This window comes from Salvelinus alpinus, chromosome 14 (assembly GCF_045679555.1).
Source record: "Salvelinus alpinus chromosome 14, SLU_Salpinus.1, whole genome shotgun sequence".
Classification (NCBI taxonomy): Eukaryota; Metazoa; Chordata; class Actinopteri; order Salmoniformes; family Salmonidae; genus Salvelinus; species Salvelinus alpinus.
In genome coordinates, this window is record NC_092099.1 from 27,437,471 (window position 1) to 27,465,324 (window position 27,854).

At 42.9% G+C, this 27,854-nt stretch overlaps 1 protein-coding gene across 1 annotated transcript; it reads right to left on the reverse strand.

Annotated features, from left to right (window-relative positions):
• LOC139538683 (cystathionine beta-synthase-like) lies at positions 1-27,854 on the reverse strand. The gene is made up of 14 exons (XM_071341025.1): positions 27,718-27,854; positions 14,532-14,912; positions 10,864-10,970; positions 8,918-9,052; positions 8,512-8,591; positions 8,203-8,407; positions 8,015-8,106; positions 6,452-6,577; positions 6,147-6,231; positions 5,484-5,589; positions 5,108-5,320; positions 4,823-4,931; positions 4,616-4,700; positions 1-1,499 (listed from the first exon to the last, which is right to left on the reverse strand). Exons 2-14 carry the CDS (start codon positions 14,903-14,905, stop codon positions 1,339-1,341), a joined length of 1,878 nt encoding a protein of 625 aa, XP_071197126.1. The 5' UTR covers positions 14,906-14,912; positions 27,718-27,854; the 3' UTR covers positions 1-1,338.

The following is a 27,854-nucleotide window of genomic DNA, read 5'->3' on the forward strand; positions in this document are numbered from 1 at the left end:
TTAAAGAGAAAAAGAACAAGTCTTTATTGGAAGCTAGTAATAATATACTTACATCACAAATGAACCTGAATAAAAAAAATCTAGAGAAATATGAAATGAACAACTGAATCCAGAGCGGAAATAAAGAGACAGGAATGTAGTTCAAATATCACCTCCATAACTGCATCACCTTACACAAATACTGCAGCATCCTTCTTAAGAACACTAAAGACAAATATACATACAAATACATCCCTGCTAAAGTAAATAGATCATAACAGCTCTGGGTCCATGGTCACACATAACATAACACATGAATGATTGTACATGAAGTCAACAAGCACAGAAAAACAGTACAAAGTTCAAACAACCTGCCCCAGACAGACAGGCCTGTATAAAAGAGCTGCACTGTGAGGGGCCTCTCTGCTTTAAATACTCTCAGCCAACAAACTATTCAATACATCTTGTTTCAATACAAGAAAAACAAATACCCAACACAAGTCATACTGTTTGGGTTGCAGTTTGGTTGTGTGCCAAACTCTCCTATCCTTAACCTGACCTAACCTGCGACCTTGGTTACTTTGCCAAAACCTTCAAACAGAAAGACAGGTACTCTTCACCGACATCCTATCTCTTTGAATGTTGTCAATGTAACGCTTCTTCTTGGTAACCATTTCACACTGAGCAACCCAAATAGTCATTTTTTGGCCCATGCCGTCTTTAGCTGCCACTAGATGGCGATGTAACTTCATTGGTATCAAAGACGCAAACAAGAATCTATAATGTGCTTTTTAGTCTTAAGATGAAGCTCATTCGCATATCAGTTACATACTAATCTCAATGCAATACAAATGGTAGCTATATGATGACTATTTAACTGAAAGATTCACATTTACTGAGTTGTTAGTCTAGCCGAGGATAGTGTAATGTTTTGGTATCCTCTGCAATAAAACGAAAAGTCAGAGGAACACTATTATTTTTAAGTAGATAAAAAAAAGTAAAAGACTTTCAATAATGAAGAGGCAAGGCAGATGGAAACGTCTCTAGTTGCACACTGTTTGTTACATGCAATTCCCATACCTTAAAGTTAGAGGAAAACGATGTATCTGAAACCAGCTAAGCTGCTACAATCGCAGTATAAGCTACAGTGAATAATTATTATCATCACAGACAAATAACAAAATCAATGTAGTCAAAAAGAGGGGAAATTAATATATACTTGTTTTAAGACTCAACCACAACCCCCACCACTTCTAAATGTCTACATCATCTTCATCTTCTTCTTCATTGTCGTTACTTAGAGGGTGTCAGGCGGGCGGTCACTTCCTCCTCTCCACAGGAAACAGGAAGTGGTCACAGCTAGTCGGTCAGCGAGCACTCTGACGTCATTGAGCACTCTGACAGGGTGCGCTCGCGTGTGCTTCCCTGCCTCTCGCGCGTGGTGATGTAATTAAGCATGTCAATGGCCGTCACCACCCCGAATACCATCTGTCTAAGACAGGGCGAGCCATCCTCCATGTCTTAACAGAGAGAGAAAGAGAGAGGGAAGAGAGATGGTTATTACTACTATTGAGATAACAGACTGTGACGAAGGTTTGTGACGAAAGGTGAATTAAGAGCAGTAGAACCACATCAATTATGTTAAATTACTTCTCCAAGTTCAAGATTTGGTAGATGGGAATGTTTTCCACAAAGGAAGTTGGAAACTAACTTCCCAAGCTCTTTATCCAAGGATGCAATAGTTGGCAATTACGCCAAATCAAACCAATCGGTTTACAAGAAGTTATGTAACTAGCTTCCTGTTTTCGAGAGACAGGGTTACATGCTGACCAGACCGGACACGTCGCGTGCGCGAGCGCCGCAAAATAAATGTAGAAATCCATGTTATTCAATTATTGCACCCACACTGCTTGCGCGCGCCAACGAGCGTCTGCGACGCCAAGGGCTAAAATAGAACTCATTCCTATTTCTGACGCAGATCGCGCTGCAAGTCCTGCCTCTCCCATCTCCTCATTGGCTTATAGAAGCAGGTACCCACGTGCCATCTCCTCATTGGTTATACCCACGTGGGTGATTGAAAGACGAACTGTTTTGCGGTAGTCGTGGTAATACAATAAACAATACAAGTTCAGATGCGATCACCATATAAGTTAAACGATGAAAAAGCCTGGAAGGAGAAGAGATGACTAGAAACGATTCGGTTGGCCGTTTTGTGTGTGGATTAATTGTCGGAGTAGAGGTCCTTGTGCATTTCAGGTAAAATAACAACTCAATGTTTATATCCAAGGACAAATTAGCTAGCATCAGCAAGCTAGCTAAATAGGACAAATTAACGTTAGCTAGCAAGTGCAAGCTAACTAGCTAAATTACCGTACATGTTTAATGCTTTTCGACCTGTCCCCAAATTAATGTCATTGGTTCAGAGTTTGTTTTGATATTTTAACCTGCGTGTCGTGATCGCGTTTGGTGTGGGGGGGCAAAATAAATGTATGCACGATAGCGCACGATGGCGCAGCCGGTTTGGGTTCCGTGTTAGGGTTAGGTCCCAACTAGAGTTTTCAGGGTAACATTTCTAGTGTTGATTCAGGAGTTAAATAAATAACCATTGTTGAGTGTGTCAGTTTTACTCTGTTGAGAGTAAAACATTCCCATCAAAACCATACCCAACATTTCCCAGCATGTTCTACTGCAGCTAGATGTTTTTAAAGATTGTTTTTTAAATCTGTGTTTTTGCTTGGACAGTACATTGACTGAATGATTGATTAATCTTATGCTACACAAAGATAAATAAAATACATTTTTCTAAACTAATCCAATCAGTTAGATTTATTGCACCCGTTACTTAAATGGTTTAGGTAGTTTCCTTTATCAATGTTCCCAACCCTGACAGTCATTATAAATACAAGGTTGCAGGTGAATACAAATTCTAACTGTTAGATGTCTGAACTCTGGCTGGATTCCAATAAGAATTACATATAATTTTGCAAGCCAGCATAATGTGACTAAATCAAACATGGCCATCAAAGTAAGGCCTTATGATATATGTAACATATTGTCATAAACAGTTTCATTTTAATGATAACATTAGCCTACAGTAGGAGCTCACTTGGTGAAGTCCACAGGACTGAAAATAAATGAATTCAACAACCATGTATCTGTCATTAACAAATACAGCCATGGGTGGTAACTCTACAATTCACTCGAAAAGGCAAAGCACACTGGGAAATTATGTTGGGTGTGTGGCTTAGTGGGGCCGTGGCTTTCAATTAATAATTTTTGGCCACCCAAGAGTGGTAGTGGTCTATGGTTATGTTGATTCAAGTTTGAGCATGTCTGCTGCCAGTTCTGAAGGCTTTGTACTGTAAATGCTTACATAAGAGCATGTCGCAATAATGACATGTAAATATTTAGAGACACAGGCCTCTTGGTGTAATGGTAAAAAATACAATATGATGGGTTATTGCATAATACCATTGGTGCAAACTATATACACTTCCTAGTGTTAAAAATACTTTATATGGTGTTATTATATAATGCTGAAAGTGTTAATTCCCGAACACTGAAAAAGTGGAACAGCATCAGCACTAAGCACAGTGTTAATTCAACACTCAAAGTGTGGACCCATATAGACACTGGCCCAGTGATATATTGAATACTGCTGATTTTACACTGGAGAATTTGTGGTATACGAATGAGTATAAACTAAATAAATGTTGAAAGTTCTTTGTCTTCTGATGAAGGTGTGGTGGTGGGTTGACAAAAATAGTATGACCTATTAAGCAAAGTCCCCTTGTCTGTCTTTACACAACAGTCTGAGTATTGCACCATTCTACTGGTGGCCAGGCACTTCCAGGCACACAGTCACCAAAACACCACCGGTGGACTTTGACATCCACCACACACCTTGTTTACCTAGTAGACCACAACACTGCCAGGAAACAAAGCTGATGCAACAGGGCCTTAGAGCAAGCTAATCAGATTCCTAGAGAAACATGGGAAAAACACCAGCGAGGGAAAACAACCGCCATGTTGCCTCTGGCTGGGAGAGGGGCTGGTCACCTTCAACAGAAGAGAGCAGGGCTGCATTCAGTGCGTTTTTACCTTCTGGAACGTTCAATTGAACAGACACGGTGCTGTACTTAACAACCAATTGAAAAACGGGGAGAGTTGTGGGTTGGGGAACGCTGGCCACTGCCCTTTAAACACGTCACTCATTGCTTCAAGCCTCACCTTACCACACCCACCAAACGGGCACAAACGTTCCTCAACGTCTGTTCAAGAACGTAAAAGAGCGTTTTAGGGAAATTTGTCGTTCAGTACAAACCGTTCCGCAACGTAGCAAATGTTCAGGCGAACTGAACGCACCTCAGGTTTTTCTAAGACTGTTCGTCTCTACTGTCTGACAGAGGTAACCAGCGGTGGTAGAAAAAGGACAGAAGGAGCAAAGTGGGGGCTATAAAAGGTGGGAAGAAAAAGATGGCATTGGTGAGAAGATTGTTTTTAAAGGAGCGAGAGAAAAAAATAGGATGAAGCAATACAAGAAGAGTAGGAGTGTGATAAGAGGAAGTGAGAAACAGGAAGACAGAAAGATGGGAAGATGAAGGTCGATAAAAGAGAGGAGGAGGGGTAAACTTACATTGGATCTGCTCATGCACCACCAGGGCAAAGTGATCTGTCTCCAGGATACGGGACAGCTTTCCCAAGTTATCGGTCAGTCGCACCTGAGGACGACAAATGAGAATGAGGAAACCCTACTCAATGATGACCTTTTTGTTTGAAAGCTATTTGTTTAGGAGGTTCCGGTTGAGTGGAAGTATGAGGGCATATAGGTGAGGTGACTGACCTGTTTGAATTGTTTGTAAAGCACCTTGGCGACAGGGTCAGAGGCCTTGACCTTCCCAGCCAGTACTGAAGACAACATATTGCCCAGGGTAACCATCCCTAGGATCACGCTACACAGACAAAGATAGAGAGGATATGGTCATTATTATTATGACAACTGAATACAGGCAATGTTTTTTTCAATAATAATCAATGTTTTGTCAATAACAATACTAATATTTTGTCAACATTTGGCCCATGGCCTCTATGACAACAAGGTAACTAGGGTAACCAGGTGAAATCGTACCCGGACTCGTCAACGACGGGTGCCTGGTCGAAGGCCTTCTCCTTGAGGATCTTGATGGTCTTCTTGATGTTGACTGAAGGCAGCACAGTGAGGGGGGAAAATAGGTCCAGACCCTGCAGACTCAGGTTCCACCACCAGGGTTTGGACACCATCTGGTCTTCTGGGGTTAGGAAGCCCTTATCACACATCCAGTTGTCACTCAGGAACTTAGACCTGGGGGGTAGGGGTTAGAACTGGGTTAGAATTGGTCCTACTGAAGTTAAATCACTGGTACCCCATAAAAAAAACCTTAGCAATTCTCCTTCATCCCAAACTTAACTCCCCCACATCATCCTTTTCCCATCAACCTCCCTCCTCTCCCTCTCCAGTTGCTTACATGTAGTTGCGGATGGAGTCAGGCAGGATGACGACACAGCGCTGGCCCTCCTTCAGCTCTGTGGCCATTCTAACTGCTGCAGCCATGGCCGTGCCTGAACTACCTCCTACACTTACAGACAGAGAGAGAGAGACAGACAGAGACACAGAGAGAGAGAGAGAGAGACAGAGAGACCGAGAGAGAGAGAGAGAGACAGAGAGACCGAGAGAGAGAGAGAGAGACACACAGAGAGAGAGAGAGACCGAGAGAGAGACAGAGACAGAGACAGAGACAGAGACAGAGAGAGAGAGAGAGAGAGACACAGAGAGATAGAGACACAGAGAGAGAGTGAGACCGAGAGAGAGAGAGACCGAGAGAGAGAGAGAGAGAGAGAGACCGAGAGAGAGACCGAGAGAGAGAGAGAGAGAGACCGAGAGAGAGAGAGAGAGAGAGAGAGAGAGAGAGAGAGAGAGAGAGAGAGAGAGAGAGAGAGAGAGAGAGAAAGAAAGAGAGAGAGAGAGAGAGAGAGAGAGAGAGAGAGAGAGAGAGAGAGAGAGAGAGAGAGAGAGAGAGAGAGAGAGAGAGAGAGAGAGAGCTAGACCATACAGTACTACACAGAGATACACACTATTACAGAATTATGCTTTTTGGGAGCACCAGTCATTGTGTGTGACGTCAACTTACCGCAGAGAAGCCCCTCCTCCCTGATCAGCATGCGTGACATGGCAAAAGACTCATCGTCATTGGACTTATACCACCTGTCAATTACCTGCAAGAGAGAAACATTCATATGCATTCTACCATAGCACATAGATACAACATACATTATGTATAGATAATGAATCATTTACCTTCCACAATTTGAACACACTTGAGTTTGAGCTGTCATACTGTATATTATTGTAGATCTTACTGTATACAGAATAGAAAACCCAGCACTACCAGTCTCACACACAGCTCATCTCAGGAGGTCACTGTCACACACTCACAGATCTGTCTAGTACAGTAGGGATGAAGTCGTATCCGATGCCCTCCACCTCGTACTGGGTCTTATCGGTTTTGTTCAGCTTCTCTGGCTCAGCCAGTATAGAACCCTCAGGGTCCACACCCACGATCTACACAACACAGAACAACAATGTTAACTAACCATTACATCAATAGACCAAAATAACACGGTAATAAATACATCACACACAAAGATAAAGCAAAGGCAAGTGAGGCAACTGTTTGATCTTTACTTTATCAATTTGAGATACATTTTATGGCTTTATTTATCAGTGGCAGGCTTAATATTATTTTAGGATCCAACTTCATGGCTTAGCTCAATACGTTACACTACATGACCAAAAGTATGTGGACACCTGCTTGTCGAACATCTCATTCCAAAATCATGCTCATTAATATGGAGTTGGTTCCCCCTTTGCTGCTATAACAACCTCCACTCTTCTGGGAAGGCTTTCCACTAGATGTTGGGACATTGTTGCAGGGACTTGCTTCCATTCAGCCAGAAGAGTATTAGTGAGGTCAGCACTGATGTTGGGCGATTAGGCCTGGCTCACAGTCGGAGTTCCAATTCATCCCAAAGGTGTTTGATGGGGTGGAGGTCAGGGCTCTGTTCAGGCCAGTCAAGTTCTTCCACACCGATCTCGACATAACATTTCTGTATGGACCTCGCTTTGTGCGCGGGGGCATTATCATGCTGAAACAGGAAAGGGCGTCCGCAAACTGTTGCCACAAAGTTGGAAGCACAGAATCATCTAGAATGTCATTGTATGCTGTAGTGTTAGGGGCCTAGCCCGAACCATGAAAAACAGCCTCAGACCATTATTTATCCTCCACCAAACTTTACAGTTGGCACTATGCATTAGGGCAGGTAGCGTTCTCCTGGCATCCGCCAAACCCAGAATCGTCTGTCAGACTGTTAGATGGTGTAGCGTGATTCATCACTCCAAAGAACGCGTTTCCACTGCTCCAGAGTCCAATGGCGGCAAGCTTTATACCACTCCAGCCGACGCTTGGCATTGCTCATGGTGATCTTAGGCTTGTGTGCGGCTGCTCGGCCATGGAAAACCATTTCATGAAGCTCCTGACGAACAGTTCTTGTGCTGACGTTGGCGGTCCTGTTCTGTGAGCTTGTGTGGCTTACCACTTCACGGCTGAGGCGTTGTTGCTCCTAGACGTTTTGTCTTCGCAATAACAGCACTTACAGTTGACCGGGGCAGCTCTAGCAGGCCAGAAATTTGACTTGTTGGAAAGGTGGCGTCCTATGACGGTGCCACGTTGAAAGTCACTGAGCTCTTCAGTAAGGCCATTCTACTGCCAATGTTTGTCTATGGAGATTGCATGGCTCTGTGCTCAATTTTATACACCTGTCAGCAACAGGTGTGGCTGAAATACCCTGTGGGTCTTAAATTGACGTTGTTGCTAAAAACGTTCAGCTAAATTAATTTGCAATTGTCTCTCGAAGACAAAGTACACAGGGCAGGGCAATAACATGCAAGTCAGATTGCCTTATAGATCTTGGGCACTGTGTTTTTGACTCAGTGCACTACCTTGATGTTGGGGCATCTCTCCTTCAGCTTGCGGGCGATACCAGTGATGGTGCCACCTGTGCCAGCTCCTGCCACCAACATGTCCACCTTACCTGCAAGAGCAGAGCGACGCAGAAAGATTTGTCTATTAGTACAGTAGTAGGAAAAGGGTATTCTTCACTCAATTTCTCTATCACACACACACATACCATCGCACTGCTCCAGGATCTCCTCGGCAGTGGTGTCGTAGTGGGCCAGGGGGTTGCTAGGGTTACGGTACTGGTCCAGGATATGAGAGTTGGGAATCTCATTCTTCAGACGCCAGGCCACGCCCACGTGGGATTCCGGCGAATCAAAGCGGGCGGCGGTTGGGGTACGCACGATCTCCGCCCCCAAGGCTCTAAGCACATCCACCTGAGGAACACAAGACCAGATTACAGTTAGTTACATAACAAATGCCTATGCATGGACACACAGACACAAACGTACACGAGTACACAAACACACAGCAGCCTCACCTTCTCCATGCTCATCTTCTCAGGCATGACGATGATGCAGCGATAGCCTTTAACTGCAGAGGCCAGGGCTAGACCAATACCTGCAGCACAAAGAGAGAGAGAGAGAGAGGACAGGTGTAAATACAGGTGTGAATAGCTGCAGGTCATGTCAGCAGTACAGACCATACTGCACAACACAGGGCTACAGTGGATCCTAATGTCAAAGGTAGGCTGGGAGGTCTCAGTGACCACACCAGGCAAAACTCATTTTAAACGCACACACACGTGTACACACATTTGTACAGGCATACTCACAAACAAAAAAACACAAACATAAATCCTTTGACTGGGGTGTAATCTTTCTGCTGTGAGTCACATAGCCAGTTCCACAGAGAGGGCCTTGTCTGTCTGTCTCTCTCATGCGTACCTGTGTTGCCAGAGGTGGGCTCGATGATGGTGTCTCCTGGTTTGAGGATCCCATTTCTCTCTGCATCCTCCACCATCCTTAGACTGATACGGTCCTTCACACTGCCCCCTGCGTTAAAGAACTCACACTTGGCCACTACACACACACACACACACACAGAAAGAAAGAAAGAAAGAAAGAAAGAAAGAAAGAAAGAAAGAAAGAAAGAAAGAAAGAAAGAAAGAAAGAAAGAAAGAAAGAAAGAAAGAAAGAAAGAAAGAAAGAAAGAAAGAAAGAAGAGACAGGGTGGTAACATGTGTGAGGAAATGTTGAATTTTGAATATGTACTCCGCTGGCTCATGTTATCCTTTACTTAAGCGTAACAACATATGGGCAAAACAAACCAATTTAGAAAACATATTTTAATACCACAGAAAAGACTCAAACTAAAATCCCCCATATGTACAAGTTAACTATAAAGCCCCTTAACAACACAAGGGATTACAGTAGAAGTTGCCCCAGGCAGGGGGGGATCATGGGAAGAGACTGAGCCCCCATGAGCCGATTTGGAAAATGGGGGGGGGGGGGGGGGGGGGGGTCGTACAAAGGTCTGCACACATACCACACCCACTCTCCCTTTCACACGTACAACAGCCGATTGGCACAGATTCCAAACTGCCCCAAATCCACTATGGACAGCCAAAAAGTAAATCTGAATCACGTGAAAATCCATGGAAGTACCATGGAAACAGGCCTCTTTGTCCCACTAAGCCATGTGAATCAACCAGAGATTGACTCTAAACAATCAGGCCCATAAAAAACACTCACTGGCAAGAGGGGAAAGATTTAGACGGAGGATCGTGACATGGTTCACATGCAGTGAACTCAAAACCCCCCCGACATGGAGGGTGGTACCAAACGGCACTATTATTAAGTCTAGTATTATTGTACTTTACCGGTCATTGGTCAACTGTACCAATCAAATCAGAGAAAAAACAAGGGTCTGTCTGAGCTAGCTAGTCGCCGTGCAGAATAACTGGTCTTTAACAAGAACAACAGATGCTATTAGGTAATGAAGGGAACATTTCCCTCAGAATCGACCTCCTGACTTCCCAAGACTTCCCAAACCTTGTGACTGTCACAATCCTGCCTAGTGGCACCTGATACAAGACCTTGCCCCTCTCCTGCCGCCCCTCCCACCCCACCTTGCTACAGTGGCCCTCAGAAGGTCACCTATTCCCACAGAGCAGAGGGTCTTTCAGGTGACCATACCCCCCTCCACCCAGAGTGGACTAACCTACTTCAGACAAGACCCCTACCATCATACAGTGAAGCCTAGTGGACTGTAATGTCAGGAAAGGAGGCTATGTGATACCTTTACGTTTACTTTGAAGTAATGACAGTGTAACAAAGGGTAACCGTTCACAGCTAAACTGTACTACAGGAGGAGTCTAGAGAGCCTCCTCTACCTCGCTCTTGCACTCTTCTTTGGTCAATTATTTCATTCTCCCTCACTTCTATTTTATCCCTCTCTTCATTGCCATGTACCCATTTCTTTCTCCATCTCCCTCTCCCCATTTCTCCTAACCCTCGCTCCTTCCTCTCTCTCGATCCCTCCCTCTTTGTCATGTCCTCTACTACTGGATTTATGCTTTAAAACATATAACTGCTCTGGGGAAGACAGCTGATCGCCCACAATGTGTAAATCAAACACACTCACAGTTTTTTTTGGGGGGGGGACAGAAAATGTGAGTTAAAAATGACACAGCCAGATAAGTTACTGTATTTCCATCATGTTGACACAAACAAGGAAGTGCAAATACAGACATTGCCTTTATCTGGTTGTCTTTTGGCTAGTGTCAATATGCTTAATGGGTGCCATGCTGTGTGTGTTGACTGTGTGTCATGCCTTCAAGGTTGACTGTGTGTGTCATAACATGACTGTGTGTGTATGTGTAAATACTCACAGAGTTCACACTTAAGGCCAAAGGCTTTGGGGATCTTGTTCATGCGGACCAGAGGTGTGTCTCCGATCTTCCCGAGGATGTTGGGTAGAATGCTGGGGGCTTCAGTCCTGAGAGGCGGGTATGGGATGGAGACCCAGTTAATATACACAGAAAATAATTCCCAAATAGCCAAGGAAACAAGGCAACAAAAACAAATCAAATTAAATTGTATTTGTCACATGCTCTGTAAACATGGGTATATTTGCTCCAAAGTACACTATATATAAAAAGGTATGTGGACACCACTTCAAATTAGTGTATTCGGCTATTTCAGCCACACCTGTTGCTGACAGTTGTATAAAATTGAGCACTCTGCCATGCAATCTCCAAGGACAAACATTGGCAGTAGAATGGCCTTACTAAAGAGCTCAGTGACTTTCAACGTGGCACCGTCATAGGATGCTACCTTTCCAACAAGTTAGTTCGTCAAACTTCTGGGCTGCTAGAGCTGCCCCGGTCAACTGTAAGTGCTGTTATTGTGAAGATGAAACATCTAGGAGCAACAAAGGCTCAGCCGCGAAGTGGTAAGCCACACAAGAGGACCGCTAACGTCAGCACAAGAACTGTTCGTCAGGAGCTTCATAAAATGGTTTTCCATGTCCGAGCAGCCGCACACAAGCCTAAGATCACCATGAGCAATGCCAAGTGTCGGCTGGAGTGGTATAAAGCTCGCTGCCATTGGACTCTGGAGCAGTGGAAACGAGTTCTCTGGAGTGATGAATCACGCTTCACCATCTGGCAGTCCCTCGGACTAATCTGGGTTTGACGGAGGCTAGGAGAACGTTACCTGCCCCAATGCATAGTGCCAACTGTAAAGTTTGGTGGAGGAGGAATAATAGTCTGGGGCTGCTTTTCATGGTCCGGGCCCCTTAGTTCCAGTGAAGGGAAACTTTAACACTACAGAATAAAATTACATTCTAGACGATTCTGTGCTTCTGACTTAGTGGCAACAGTTTGGGGAAGGCCCTTTCCTGTTTCAGCAGGACAATGCCCCCATGCACAAAGTGAGGTTTTGTCAAGATCAGTATGGAAGAACTTGACTGGCCTGCACAGAGCCCTGACCTCAACCCCATCGAGCACCTTTGGGATGAATTGGAACACCGACTGCGAGCCAAGCTTAATCGCCCAACATCAGTGCCCGACCTCATTAATGCTCTTGTGGCTGAATGGAAGCAAGTCCCCGCAGCAATGTTCCAACGTCTAGTGGAAAGCCTTCCCAGAAAAGTAGAGGCTGTTATAGCAGCAAAGGGGGAACTAACTCCATATTAATGCCAATAGTTTTGGAATGAGATGTTTGACGAGCAGGTGTCCATATACTTTTGGTCATGTAGTGTATCTTCTTGAATGTTGTTACAGTTTTGTAATTTGGAAACTTGTGTAACTTGGCTACTTTTGTAACAGGGTAACCTCTGTATCATGACATCTTTGGGACAGAGTTTTGTAACATGGTACTGTAGCCTATGGATTCTGTTTGTCAGTGAGACAAACACGCCTGTGCATGTGGCAGGCAGCACTGAGTTGTTGATGCCTTATATAACAACTTACATTTATTGAGTGGAGAGACTACAGTGTCAAACAGCCAGACTGTGCCAGAGAAATGCACACGCACATACCCTTTTCCCTAGGCCAAAATGCCAGCTGACGTCAGTGTTGCTGGAAACAATCCTAAAATTGCCATGTCATGGTGAAACACCAAACATCTTCTGCCCAACCCTTCCTCACTCCTGGGTCCTCTCTGTGGCTCTGGTCCTTTCAGGTGTGTCATTATGCAGGAAAATGGAGCCAGGCTAAATATCAAATTCTTGCAAGTCAAAACAACATCCTGCTTTTAATGTTGTTGCTCAACCAAACGAGAAACATAAAAGCACATGGGGCTGGGCTATCTTGCTTCTTTTTTCTCCTTTCAAGTGAAGCAAGCTGGTGACTATATCTTAGCTACGCAAGGGAAATTAGTAGAGTCAGTGAACTATGTAAACTATACAGTGCATTCGGAAAGTACTCAGACCCCTTGACTTTTTCCATATTTTGTTATGTTACAGACTTATTCTAAAATGGATTAAATAAAATAAAAATCCTCATCAATCTACACACAATACCCCATAATGACAAAGCAAAAACAAGTTTATAGAAATTTTTGCAAATGTATTAAAAATATAAAACACATACCTTATTTACATAAATATTCAGACCCTTTGCTATGAGACTCAAAATTGAGCTCAAGTGCATCCTGTTTCCACTGATCATCCTTGAGAAGTTTCTACAACTTGCTTGGAGTCCATCTGTGGTAAATTCAATTTAATTGACATGATTTAGAAAGGCACTCCTGTCTATAAGGTCCCATAGTTGACAGTGCATGTCAGAGCAAAAACCAAGCCATGAGGTCGAAGGAATTGTCCGTAGAGTTCCGATATCTGGGGAAGGGTACCAAAACATTTCTGCAGCATTGAAGATCCCCAAGAACACAGTGGCCTCCATCATTCATAAATGAAGAAGTTTGGAACCACCAAGACTCTTCTTAGAGCTGGGCGCCCGGTCAAACTGAGCAATTGGGGGAGAAGGGCCTTGGTCAGGGAGGTGACCAAGAACCCAATTGTCACATTTGACAGAGCTCCATAGTTCCTCTGTGGAGGTGGGAGAACTTTCCAGAAGGACAACCATCTCTGCAGCACTCCACCAATCAGGCCTTTATGGTGGAGTGGCCAGATGTAAGCATCTCCGCAGTAAAACGCACATGACAGCCCGCTTGGAGTTTGCCAAAAGGCACCTAAAGGACTCAGACCATGACACACAAGATTCTCTGGTCTGATGAAACCAAGATTGAACTCTTTGGCCTGAATGCCAAGCGTCGCGTCATGAGGAAGCCTGGCACCATCCCTACAGTGAAGCATGCTGGTGGCAGCATCATGCTGTGGGGATTGTTTTCAGTGGCAGGGACTGGGAGACTAGTTAGGATCGAGAGAAAGATGAACGGAGCAAAGTACAGAGAGATCCTTGATGAAGTCCTGAGCACTCTGGAGCAGGTTCTCAGACTGGGGTGAAGGTTCACCTTTCAACAGGACAACGACCCTAAGCACGCAGCCAAGACAACACAGGAGTGGCTTCGGGACAAGTCTCTGAATGTCCTTGAGTGGCCCAGCCAGAGCCTGGACTTGAACATCTCTGGAGAGACCTGAAAATAGCTGTGCAGCGACACTCCCCATCCAACCTGACAGAGTTTGAGAGGATCTGCAGAGAAGAATGGGAGAAACTCCCCAAATACAGGTGTGCCAAGCTTGTAGCATCATACCCAAGTTTATCATACCCACTTTAGCCTGTAATCGCTGCCAAAGGTGCTTTAACAAAGTACTGAGTAAATGGTCTGAATCCTGTAAATATGAGATTTCAGTTTCTTACTTTGAATACAATCTCTGAAAAACTGTTTTAGCTTTGTCATTATGGGGTATTGTGTGTAGATTGATGAGGAAAACATTTGTTTTTATCCATTTTAGAATAAGGCTGTAACGTAACTAAATGTGGAAAAAGTCAACGGGTCTGAATAGTTTCCGAATGCACTGTATGTGTTCAAAGAGGCGGGTGGATCAGCAGAATATGTGGAAATACTGTGGTTCTGCTATGGAGATGTGACTCACAGTTCAGAGTGGCAGTGAGGGGAATCTACGGAAGACCCGCCCAGTTTCCAAGTGCATTTGCTGGGCAAGTCAGGACGGATCCACTGCCTCTCCTGCACGCCTGCGGCTGCCTTCTCTAGATCGTTCTTCCCCTCGTGCCCGTTCACATGGACCGACCCATTCTGGGCCTTATGGCCAGCACTGTCCCCGTTCACTTGAGCCGATCCATTAATGGAGAGCTTGTGGCCGTTCAACATGGCTTCTCCGTTGACCTTGCACCCCCCTTTCAAAATGGCAGCCACTCCTTTGGCTTGCGTGTTGCTGAGCTTGGCTGCGTTGGGGCAGACGGAGGGCTCGGCGCCCACAGAGTCTGTGCTGGAGAGAACCGACGACATGGCTCACCTGAGAGAGAGGACGGAGAGAGAGGAGACAAATAGTATCTGACAGATTATCAAATTATTGTAGTAAAATGTACTACCCTTCTCAGCTAATATGCAGATCTATAAAAAAGAACACACACCCAATGTGGTTACATTCCGGTTATTTATACATTATTACCATTCCTGTCCTTACATAACAAGGGACAAGCCAGGATATGTTCAGGTGAATACTGCCAGGGAGAATGCTCCCTCAACAGGCCTACACACTGCAACCCAGACTTTCACACAGGTAGCCTACATAGGCTACACACTGCAGAGACTAGAGCGTAAAGCACGAAACCTCGGTCTCTGCAGTTGGGTCTCTTTTTAAAAGGGCTGATTAGCCTAGCTCTGCATACACAGACACACACTACTTATCCTGATTACTCTATTGGATAACAAAGACAACTCTCCCTTTCTGTACTGCTTGAACAGATAAGCAAAGCACTTTTGAAATAGCAGTCTTCTCAGGGATTGCAGGTGGGAACGATCGTGTAGAAAGCCTAACAGGTCAAAATGGACGAAATGTACAGCAACTTTGACCAAACAAAGGTCCAATGTGGGAAACAATGCTCTGTCCAGGGTTCATTTGTAAATTCTGTTCATACTCAGCTGGATTGGCCATCTGTATTCAAGAGCACTAAAACAAGCAAAACTCAACTGTATCATTTTAAGGCTCTTGAATTTCTGAATGTTTTAAAAACCTTAAAATCTTATTCTGGTGACATGATGATCAATGATCAACTGCAGTTTTGACAAATAAAAACATTCTTGCTCTTATCCATAATATTTTAATGTACAGTCGTGGCCAAAAGTTTTGAGAATGACACAAATATTAATTTTCACAAAGTCTGCTGCCTCAGTTTGTATGATGGCAATTTGCATATACTGCAGAATGTTATGAAGAGTGATCAGATGAATTGCAATTAATTGCAAAGTCCCTCTTTGCCATGCAAATGAACTGAATCCCAAAAAAACATGTCCACTGCATTTCAGCCCTGCCACAAAAGGACCAGCTGACATCATGTCAGTGATTCTCTCGTTAATACAGGTGTGAGTGTTGACGAGGACAAGGCTGGAGATCACTCTGTCATGCTGATTGAGTTCGAATAACAGACTGGAAGCTTCAAAAGGAGGGTGGTGCTTAGAATCATTGTTCTTCCTCTCAGCCATGGTTACCACCAAGGAAACGTGCTGTCATCATTGCTTTGCACAAAAAGGGCTTCACAGGCAAGGATATTGCTGCCAGTAAGATTGCACCTAAATCAACCATTTATCGGATCATCAAGAACTTCAAGGAGAGCGGTTCAATTGTTGTTAAGAAGGCTTCAGGGCGCCCAAGAAAGTCCAGCAAGCTCCAGGACCGTCTCCTAAAGTTGATTCAGCTGCGAGATCGGGGCACCATCAGTACAGAGCTTGCTCAGGAATGGCAGCAGGCAGGTGTGAGTGCATCTGCACGCACAGTGAGGCGAAGACTTTTGGAGGATGGCCTGGTTTCAAGAAGGGCAGCAAAGAAGCCACTTCTCTCCAGGAAAAACATCAGGGACAGACTGATATTCTGCAAAAGGTACAGGGATTGGACTGCTGAGGACTGGGGTAAAGTCACTTTCTCTGATCAATCCCCTTTCCGATTGTTTGGGGCCTCCGGAGAAAAGGTTGTCCAGAGAAGACAAGGTGAGCGCTACCATCAGTCCTGTGTCATGCCAACAGTAAAGCATCCTGAGACCATTCATGTATGGGGTTGCTTCTCAGCCAAGGGAGTGGGCTCACTCACAATTTTGCCTAAGAACACAGCCATGAATAAAGAATGGTACCAACACATCCTCCGAGAGCAACTTCCAGGAACAGTTTGGTGACGAACAATGCCTTTTCCAGCATGATGGAGCCCCTTGCCATAAGGCAAGTGATAACCAAGTGGCTCGGGGAACAAAACATCGATATTTTGGGTCCATGGCCAGGAAACTCCCCAGACCTTAATCCCATTGAGAACTTGTGGTCAATCCTCAAGAAGCGGGTGGACAAACAAAAACCCACAAACTCCAAACATTGATTATGCAAGAATGGGCTGCCATCAGTCAGGATGTGGCCCAGAAGTTAATTGACAGCATGCCAGGGCGGATTGCAGAGGTCTTGAAAAAGAAGGGTCAACAGTGCAAATATTGACTCTTTGCATCAACTTCATATAATTGTCAATAAAAGCCTTTGACACTTATGAAATTATTGTAAATATACTTCAGTATTCCATAGTATCATCTGACAAAAATATCTAAAGACACTGAAGCAGCAAACTTTGTGAAAATTAATATTTGTGTCATTCTCAAAACTTTTGATCACGACTGTAGACTAGCCTATCTGCAGAGCCTACCCACACTGTATCTGTGAGCTGTTGGCTAGAGCACATATGCCAAGACCAGAGTAGACACATTTACTATTTAACTCAACAGTTTTTGTGACAAAACTATTGGTAGAGTTGAAAATGCGATGGAAACACATTGAACATTCGATTTTTATTTGGTTCATGAAAAAGTACATTTTATGTGCACTACATCATCACACTAGAGGTCGACCGATTAACCGGAATGGCCGATTCATAACAATCGGTAATCTGCATTTTTGGACACCGATTGTGGCCGATTACATTGCACTCCACGAGGAGACTGCGTGGAAGGCTGACTACCTGTTACGCAAGTGCAGCAAGAAGCCAAGGTAAGTTGCTAGCTAGCATTAAACGTATCTTATAAAAAACAATCAATCTTAACATAATCACTAGTTAAACTAGTAATATTATCAACCATGTGTAGTTATCTAGCTTGTCCAGCATTGCATATAATCGATGCGGTGCCTGTGAATTTCTCATCGAATCACAGCCTACTTCGCCAAACGGGTGATGCTTTAACAAGCGCATTCGCGAAAAAAGCACTGTCGTTGCACCAATGTACCTAACCATAAACATCAATGCCTTTCTTCAAAATCAATACACAAGTATATATTCTTAAACCTGCATATTTAGTTAATATTGCCTGCTAACATGAATTTATTTTAACTAAGGAAATTGTGTCACTTCTCTTGCGTTCCGTGCAAGCAGAGTCAGGGTATATGCAGCAGTTTGGGCTGCCTGGCTCGTTGCGAACTGTGTGAAGACCATTTCTTCCTAACAAAGACCGTAATTAATTTGCCAGAATGGTACATAATTATAACATAACATTGAAGGTTGTGCAATGTAACAGCAATATTTAGACTTAAGGATGCCACCCGTTAGATAAAATACGGAACGGTTCCGTATTTCACTGAAATAAACATTTTGTTTTCAAAATTATCGTTTCCGGATTTGACCATATTAATGACCTAAGGCTCGTATTTCTGTGTGTTATTAAGTTATAATTAAGTCTATGATTTGATATCTGATACAGCAGTCTGACTGAGCAGTGGTAGGCAGCAGCAGGCTCGTAAGCATTCATTCAAACAGCACTTTCCTGCATTTGTCAGCAGCTCGTCGCTGTGCTTCAAGCATTGAGCTGTTTATGACTACAAGCCTATCAACTCCCAAGATTAGGCTGGTGTAACCGATGTGAAATGGCTAGCTAGTTAGCGGGGTGCGCACTAATAGCGTTTCAATCGGTGACGTCACTCGCTCTGAGACCTTGAAGTAGTTGTTCCCCTTGCTCTGCAAGGGCCGTGGCTTTTGTGGAGCGATGGGTAACGATGCTTCGAGGGTGGCTGTTGACGATGTGTCCCTGGTTCAAGCCCAGGTAGGGGCGAGGAGAGGGACGGAAGCTGTACTGTTACACTGGCAATACTATAGTGCTTATAAGAACATCCAATAGTCAAAAGGTATATGAAATACGAATGGTAGAGAGAGAAATTGTCCTATAATTCCTATAATAACTACAACCTAAAACTTCTTACCTGGGAATATTGAAGACTCCTGTTAAAATGAACCACCAGCTTTCATATGGTCTCATGGTCTGAGCAAGGAACTTAAACGTTTGCTTTTTTACATGGCACATATTGCATTTTTACTTTCTTCTCCAACACTTTGTTTTTGCATTATTTAAACCAAATTGAACATGTTTCATTATTTATTTGAGGCTAAATTGATTATATTGATCTATTATATTAAGTTAAAATAAAAGTGTTCATTCAGTATTGTTGTAATTGTCGTTATTAAAAAATGAATTAATAAAAAAATATATATATATTTAAAAAAAATAATAATAATAATAATAAAAAATAAAAAAAAATATTTTTTAAATCGGCTGATTAATCGGTATTGGCTTTTTTGGTCCTCCAATAATCGCTATCGGCGTTGAAAAATCATAAATCGGTCGACCTCTACATCACACACTGATTTTTATCTGCAACAAGTCAGTTTGGTAGAAACACCACCGGTGGGAAAATATGCATATTTCGTTTGTGCAGATTTTAGAATATTTGCAAGAAAACCTGTCGCCAATTGGATGGAAACCTAGCCAGTGACTACTATTTTTCTCTTTAAAATGTATGCCAAACAAAAACCATTGAATTCAAAGTTTACTTATGCCTAATATAACAACTCTACGCACAAGGACTACATCCAACAATTTACACACAAGACTTCACAAAACCCTGGAAGAACTGTGTAGATGCAAAGTGTGGTAACAGAATTACAGTAAAATCTCACTCAGTTCTTTGTGTCCACGTTTTCCAAAAAACGTTGCTAAATATCTGCTCCACATTAAGATTCAAAGATGTCTGCAGAAAGAATGGTGTGTCACATGACACCTTGAGTTTGAAAAATAAAAACTTTGGTTATTGAACTACAGTAAGTGAAGTGGATTTACACCCAATAAAATAATTACGGTAACAGATTTACATAACTCGTGCCTGATCTGTACTACACAGAAATGCATAATTGTGGATATGAATGTCAATCTCTTCATGATGATGTATTATGAATAGGTACACAAAGGTAGAAATATGCAATATCATCCTTTGCATTCATGGGTATTATTCTACGAACATGCTATTATTATAATGAGCTCAACCCCCAAACAAGAACAAATTTGGTTGGTCCAGACCAGACCAAATCTGAACCAATAGTAGATATTTATGTTTCACAAGTTTGGACATCACACTACAGCACAGTACAGCACATCACAGTGGAGTTCAGTAGAGTAGAGTACAGTATAATACAGTAGAGTGCAGTACAATACATTATAATGTACTCTAGTGCAGTGATTCTCAACTGGTGGGTCACCACCCAAATTTGGGTCGCAGGAAGTTTTGAATGGGTCGCAGGTGTTGGAGTAAAAAATATATATATATGTGTGTAAATTGTTTTATTTTATTAAATATTTGTTATACTCCAGTCTGAACTTAAACGACTTAAACCAGGTAGAAAGTGTGTAGAAATGATAATGAACATACATGTTTTAATAATTTAATCTCTGAAAAATGTTTCTTCAAATCACAGTATTTTCAATATAGAGCTATTAGCAGAGCTATTTTGGTTGATTTTGTGGTTTCAAACCAGTGACTTTATTAACATTCTTCATCAAGAATATGATCAAAATGAAAGAGGTGGAAATGTTGTTCCCTTGTCATGTAATTGCTACATTTACTATCAACATAGCATTAAAAACTGTTTTCCAGATTGTATTTTGGTGATTATTTTTCGCAACAAGAAACTTGGGGTCACGACTGAGACAACCTGGTTCAATTTGGGTCCCGAGGCAAAACCATGAGAACCACTGCTCTAGTGTAATCTACTGTAATCTACTTTTCTTTACTGTACTGTGCTGTCCAAACTTGTGAAACATAGACGTCGATGATTGGTTTAGATTTGGTCTGGTCACCAATCATGGACGTGGTTGTTTGGGCCAAATACAGGCCGTCAGTGGACGTTGAACCACGGTCCGGCCCAAAAATCAATGAAATCACAGCCAGAGCGGACTGACAAAATGTAAACTACTTTTCAACGTCCATGGACGTCCAGTGTCGGTCAGTGCTCAGTAGGTGCGGATGATGGTTACAGTAAATGGAAAGTGAGGGGGCTCATGGGTTGGGTAGGTGTTAGTAAGAGCCGGGAGAGGTGACATTGAAGAGAGGAGGAGGGGTTGTCCAGACTGTTTTCAGAGAAAGAAAACAGTTATGAGCTGAACATAACAGTATGCCAGTGGAAGGGAGTAGCAAGTGACCCAACTGTGACTACTATGATATCCCATTGTAGCCAATTCAATTGCAGTAAGATAATTACGAGTTTTAATCACTTAATAATTCATAAACAAAACATGATATAAGTAAAAACACTATAACTAATTGGTAGGTCTACCTTTACTTGCTACTTCTATGAACGTGTATTATCCTCCCTCCTCATGAGGGAGAGAAATTAGAAAATACACTGCTCAAAAAAATAAAGGGAACACTAAAATAACACATCCTAGATCTGAATGAATGAAATATTCTTATTAAATACTTTTTTCTTTACATAGTTGAATGTGCTGACAACAAAATCACACAAAAATGATCAATGGAAATCAAATTTATCAACCCATGGAGGTCTGGATTTGGAGTCACACTCAAAATTAAAGTGGAAAACCACACTACAGGCTGATCCAACTTTGATGTAATGAGGCTCAGTAGTGTGTGTGGCCTCCACGTGCCTGTATGACCTCCCTACAATTCCTGGGCATGCTCCTGATGAGGTGGTTGATGGTCTCCTGAGGGATCTCCTCCCAGACCTGGACTAAAGCATCCGCCAACTCCTGGACAGTCTGTGGTGCAACGTGGCGTTGGTGGATGGAGCGAGACATGATGTCCCAGATGTGCTCAATTGGATTCAGGTCTGGGGAACGGGCGGGCCAGTCCATAGCATCAATGCCTTCCTCTTGAAGGAACTGCTGACACACTCCAGCCATATGAGGTTTAGCATTGTCTTGCATTAGGAGGAACCCAGGGCCAACCGCACCAGCATATGGTCTCACAAGGGTTCTGAGGATCTCATCTCGGTACCTAATGGCAGTCAGGCTACCTCTGGCGAGCACATGGAGGGCTGTGCGGCCCCCCAAAGAAATGCCACCCCACACCATGACTGACCCACCGCCAAACCGGTCATGCTGGAGGATGTTGCAGGCAGCAGAGCGTTCTCCACGGCGTCTCCAGACTCTGTCACGTCTGTCACATGTGCTCAGTGTGAACCTGCTTTCATCTGTGAAGAGCACAGGGCGCCAGTGGCGAATTTGCCAATCTTGGTGTTCTCTGGCAAATGCCAAACGTCCTGCACGGTGTTGGGCTGTAAGCACAACCCCCACCTGTGGACGTCGGGCCCTCATACCACCCTCATGGAGTCTGTTTCTGACCGTTTGAGCAGACACATGCACATTTGTGGCCTGCTGGAGGTCATTTTGCAGGGCTCTGCAGTGCTCCTCCTTCTCCTTCTTGCACATAGGCGGAGGTAGCGGTCCTGCTGCTGGGTTGTTGCCCTCCTACGGGCTCCTCCACGTCTCCTGATGTACTGGCTTGTCTCCTGGTAGCGCCTCCATGCTCTGGACACTACGCTGACAGACACAGCAAACCTTCTTGCCACAGCTCGCATTGATGTGCCATCCTGTATGAGCTGCACTACCTGAGCCACTTGTGTGGGTTGTAGACTCCGTCTCATGCTACCACTAGAGTGAAAGCACCGCCAGCATTCAAAAGTGACCAAAACATCAGCCAGGAAGCATAGGAACTGAGAAGTGGTCTGTGGTCACCACCTGCAGAACCACTCCTTTATTGGGGGTGTCTTGCTAATTGCCTATAATCTCCACCTGTTGTCTATTCCATTTGCACAACAGCATGTGAAATTTATTGTCAATCAGTGTTGCTTCCTAAGTGGACAGTTTGATTTCACAGAAGTGTGATTGACTTGGAGTTACATTGTGTTGTTAAAGTGTTCCCTTTATTTTTTTGAGCAGTGTATATTAACGATAAGTGGGGTTTTGGTAAAATAATTACAAGGCAATGTTTCTTAACCTCTTGACGCTAGGGGTCAGATTATTATTATTATAATTTTTTTTTAATAACGTTCCCAAGGTAAATGGACTATTTCTCAGGTCCAGATCGTAGAATATGCATATAGTTTACAGATTAGGATAGAAAACATTCCAAAGTTTCCAAAACTGTCAAAATATTGTCTGTGAGTATAACAAAACTGATTCTGCAGGCGAAAACCTGAGGAATTCTAACCCGGAAGTGATTTTTTTATTTTTTATTATTATTATTTTTTATCTGTGTTTCCTTGCCCGTCTTTCTTCCATTTAAAGGGGTATCAACCAGATTCAATGGCTTCCTCAGGCTGTGACCAGGCTTTAGACATAGTTTCAGGCTTTTATTTTGAAAAATGAGCGAGCTGTTGCAAACGTAGTTAGGTGTCCTTTGATTAGTTCCTGCACGCGAGAAGGGTAGCTCTCCATTTTCTTTCTCTCTTTTATTGAATAGGTTACGGTCCGGTTGAAATATTATCGTTTATGTTTGTTAAAAACAACCTGAGGATTGATTATAAAAAACATTTGACATGTTTCTACAACCATTACGGATACTTTTTGGAATTTTCGTTGAACAGAATGAGGCTTTGGTTTTCTGAACATAACGCGCAACCCAAATGCCGTTTTTTTGTTATAAAAGTAATATTTATCGAACAAAAATAACATTTATTGTGTAACTGGGAGTCTCGTGAGTGCAAACATCCGAAAATTATCAAAGGTAAGCGATTAATTTTATTGCTTTTCTGACTTTCGTGACCGTGGTAATTTGGGGCTAGCTGTTCTAGCATTGATTGATACACTCACAAAAGCTTGGATTGCTTTCGCTGCAAAGCATATTTTCAAAATCTGACACGATAGGTGGATTAACAACAAGCTAAGCTGTGTTTTGGTATATTTCACTTGTGATTGCATGATTATAAATATTTTTAGTAATATTTTGCGCCCTGCAATTCAGCGGTTGTTTAGGAAAATGATCCCGTAGCGCAGAGAAGTTAAACATAGAGAAGGAAAATAATTTCTCCAGAACTAAATATAGAAGTATTGATATTAGTTGACGGGGTCTTTTGGTGTATTTCTAATATCTTTTAAGATGTTTTCTTGACCAGAAATCAAAGACTTTACTTATGACAAAAACATTTTTTATGGAAAATGGATCTATGCCTTAATTTCTCTAAAATATACTCTTAGCTTTATTTGACACCCAATTTGATATACTCCTATGAACTTGACGTTGGTGCTCATGGGTCCTTTTACATGGAAATGACAATAGGCACACACAGTCTGTATCCATCAACTCTAAAAGCAGCTGTTAATGAGTGCTAAGGGAAAGGAACACACACACCTGCCCGGCACACACTGATTGGCTGGTTACATGATGATGATGATGATGATGCAGACCAGCTCACACAGACAACTGTATAAGAAGCAACAGTGTTTACCTTTTCCAAGACTGTGTACTTCAGTATGAGGCTGCAACGAGCACACCCAGGAAACTTAAACATTCTGAGCTTTAGTTACTGCCACTGATGCTGGCGAGGCCAACACAGCAACACCACACACACTACCTTTTACTACAGCTACTATTAATACCCTAGGTGTGCTCTTTTGAATACCTCTATAAAGCAGGGATGTTGGTGTTTGGCCCTGCAAGACAGCCCCCAACAACAGCTGGGGCTGTGGGGAGAGAGAGACCACATGGGGATATGAGTGTCCATGTGCTGTAACAAATACTGAGTGGGAGAACACAGTCTGCAGAAACAGATACTGCCCATTCCAATGTATGTGATGCAGGGCTCTACAGTGCTACCATTTTGGTTGCATATGCTCCTAAACATTTTGCTGTGCTACCTGGAATTTTTATTTGGAAGCACTCTTGCTCCTAGGAGAAAGAATCACGCCAATAATAATTTTCCAAACGATTACTTCGCTGCACTGCAGCCTCTGAGTGCCATAGAAAATACACTGAGGGCAGATTCTTGACAGTCATGCTTGAACCATTACTGCAGGGAAAACAGTTTATTAACAGTTTATATAAAACTGTTCAAATGTTATAACCCAGATTAGTTATTTTCTTTCTATCGCATATTGGGGGGGGCCGCATTTTAACTTTCATAAACAATGTTGCAGGCCGTTCATGAGCCGTTTACCTTGTTCAGTCATGTTACAGCATTAGCTAGCTAGCTAACAACCTGGTAACCACAGATGGATGTTATCATAATCTTGATTGATCATGTCAACATCATACTTTCAAAATTTTAGATAGTAAACTGGACAAGCAGTCATTATTATGAATCACGTCGACAATCTACTGGCAAATCCTTTTCAAACCAAGTCATATGAAGAGAAATTATAGATAAAGCGTATCGGTGCTCATCGGCCATAAACATTACACAACACAATCTGAATTCATCATTGAGGGGCCGCAGTGGATTGCGGGGCTGCGTACCCATCCATCCATACCCAAACATGAAGTCTGAGCCGGTCCTAGCCTTTTGGGGGCCCTAGGCTACATTTTGTCGAGTGCCCTGCACGCTCTCTCCTTGCAAGCAAAACATTTTAGCGGTCCCCCTCTTGACAGTGAAGAGAATTGATCCGTGGCCTACAAAAGAGGGGCCACCAGTTGCCCATCCCTGCTATAGGTAAACTGATAGGCCTTTCTGAATATTCAAGTAAGCCTATGCAGACTAATTGACATATTACACATTTTTCCAAGGATCATATAAGTTTTTTATTGTACCTATTTAAACCTTATTTTACCAGGTAAGTTGACTGAACACATTCTCATTTACAGCAATGACCTGGGGAATAGATACAGGGGAGAGGGGGGATGAATGAGCCAATTGGAAGCTGGGGATGATTAGGTGGCCCTGATGGTATGAGTGCCAGATTGTGAATTTAGCCTCAATGAATAGTAATTTAGTCTGCCAGCTATATCGGATCATAAAAAAATTATGTTTTCCTACATTTATCCTATTATCTAAAGGCAAAACCAGGATGCACTGGTCTTACAGTCTACAAAGTGGGAATTAAAGCACGTAATTTCCCCCAATCCAATATACCATTTGCAAATGTAAAATGTTTCGCAATTACAGGCTACACTACCTAGCTAGTACTGATTTAATAGTGTATACATATTTCAAAAAATCTAATCAAATTGTATTTGTCACATGCGCCGAATACAACAGGTGTAGACCATACAGTGAAATGCTTACTTACAAGCCCTTACCCAACAATGCCGTTTTAAGAAAAATTTGGGGTAAGAAAGTATTTACTAAATTAAACTGAAGTAAAAAATAAAATAAAAATGTTTTAAAATAACAGTAGCTAGGCTATATACAGGGGGTACCGATAGAGTCAGTGTGTGGGGGCACAGGTTAGTCGAGGTAATATGTACATGTAGGTAGAGGTAGTGACTATGCATGGATGATAAACAGAGAGTAGTGGGGGGGGGTCAATGCAAATAGTCCGGGTAGCAATTTAATTAGTTGTTCAGGAGTCTTATGGCTTGTGGGTAGAAGCTGTTAAAAAGCCTTTTGGACCTAGACTTGGCGATCCGGTACTGCTTGCCGTGTGGTAGCAGAGAGAACAGTCTATGACTAGGGTGGCTGGAGTCTTTGGTCATTTTTAGGGCTTTCCTCTGACACCGTCTGGTATAGAGGTCCTGGATGGCAGGAAGCTTGGCAGGAAGCTTGCCCCCAGTGACTTACAGTCAGAGGCCAAGCAGTTGCCATACCATTTATGATTCTAGTTATTGATTATAGGTTTAGTGTCAATCTGTTCAACAGTGGACAGACAAACCTGTGCAGAATTAACTATTAAAAAACACGTATGTAACATTAGACATAAAGATAAATTCTGACATCAAATTGATAGCTGCTATTATGTCTCCTTTCTATTGTAGGCAATACTTTCCCCCCCTCCGTCGTAGGCTACTAAATGCTATACATCTTCCACTCACCAGCATGTCAAATTATACTTTTTGTTAGGCTACAAAATTTCGTATGAGATAGATGATGCAATCGCAGCATTTTACACTGAGGAGGTTCGTTTACCTGGCCCGGGTTACCCTAGTGGGAGGAGTTTAAACCGGGTTAAAAGTGATTGCATTCGTTTTGGAACAGGGATGCGTCCCGGTCGTGAGCCAGGTGCTCCGCTCTGGCGGATAGCGAAGACGCCTAAAAACAAAAGTGACGTAATTAATTGTTTCACATGCAAAAGTGATTGCTTTTGATAAAAACGTTTTATCTGCCTTCCCAATTAAAACTAGTTTGAAGAGTCAACATTTAGTTAATGGAAAATAGGTGTATGTTTCTGGACGATGCACCATTCTGCCTTGTTGACACCATGACCAATCGGCGCAGATTACCGATTGATTTGAGAAAGGCGCTCCTCCCGCCCCACATTCGCCCGATGACTTGACAGGACATTGCCCGGTTCATCCCAAACCAGCGTAATAGGACTCCACCATTGTCCGCGTTGGCTACAGTAGGCTACCTTAGCGCGACTGATGATGCTACTGTAAATGGTATTTCATCATGCTTGTTCATGTCACTCAGTTGTTTCAGATGGTCAAGTCACTCTACATGACACCACACAATCCATGAACCCTATAACATAACACTGCAATAGATTAGAAAACGTAGGAAAGAGACAGAGCGCTATGATGTTCAAGCGCCACACGTGAGGAATGATGGAGTGTTCTGAATCAGTCAAAAAAATACTCAAAAATAAAAATGATATGGTTATTAATATCGTTCTTTGGTAGTAACATTGATGTTCACTCACCTTTGAGTCAATTAAGGTAGCTAGTGGTGATGTACCGGTATGTGATCCAATTTCAAAGATCTTTCGTAGAATGCGACTATATTAGCATTGCCAGCAGCCCAAGATGACAACGGTCCAATCTGATTCGAGTGTACTTG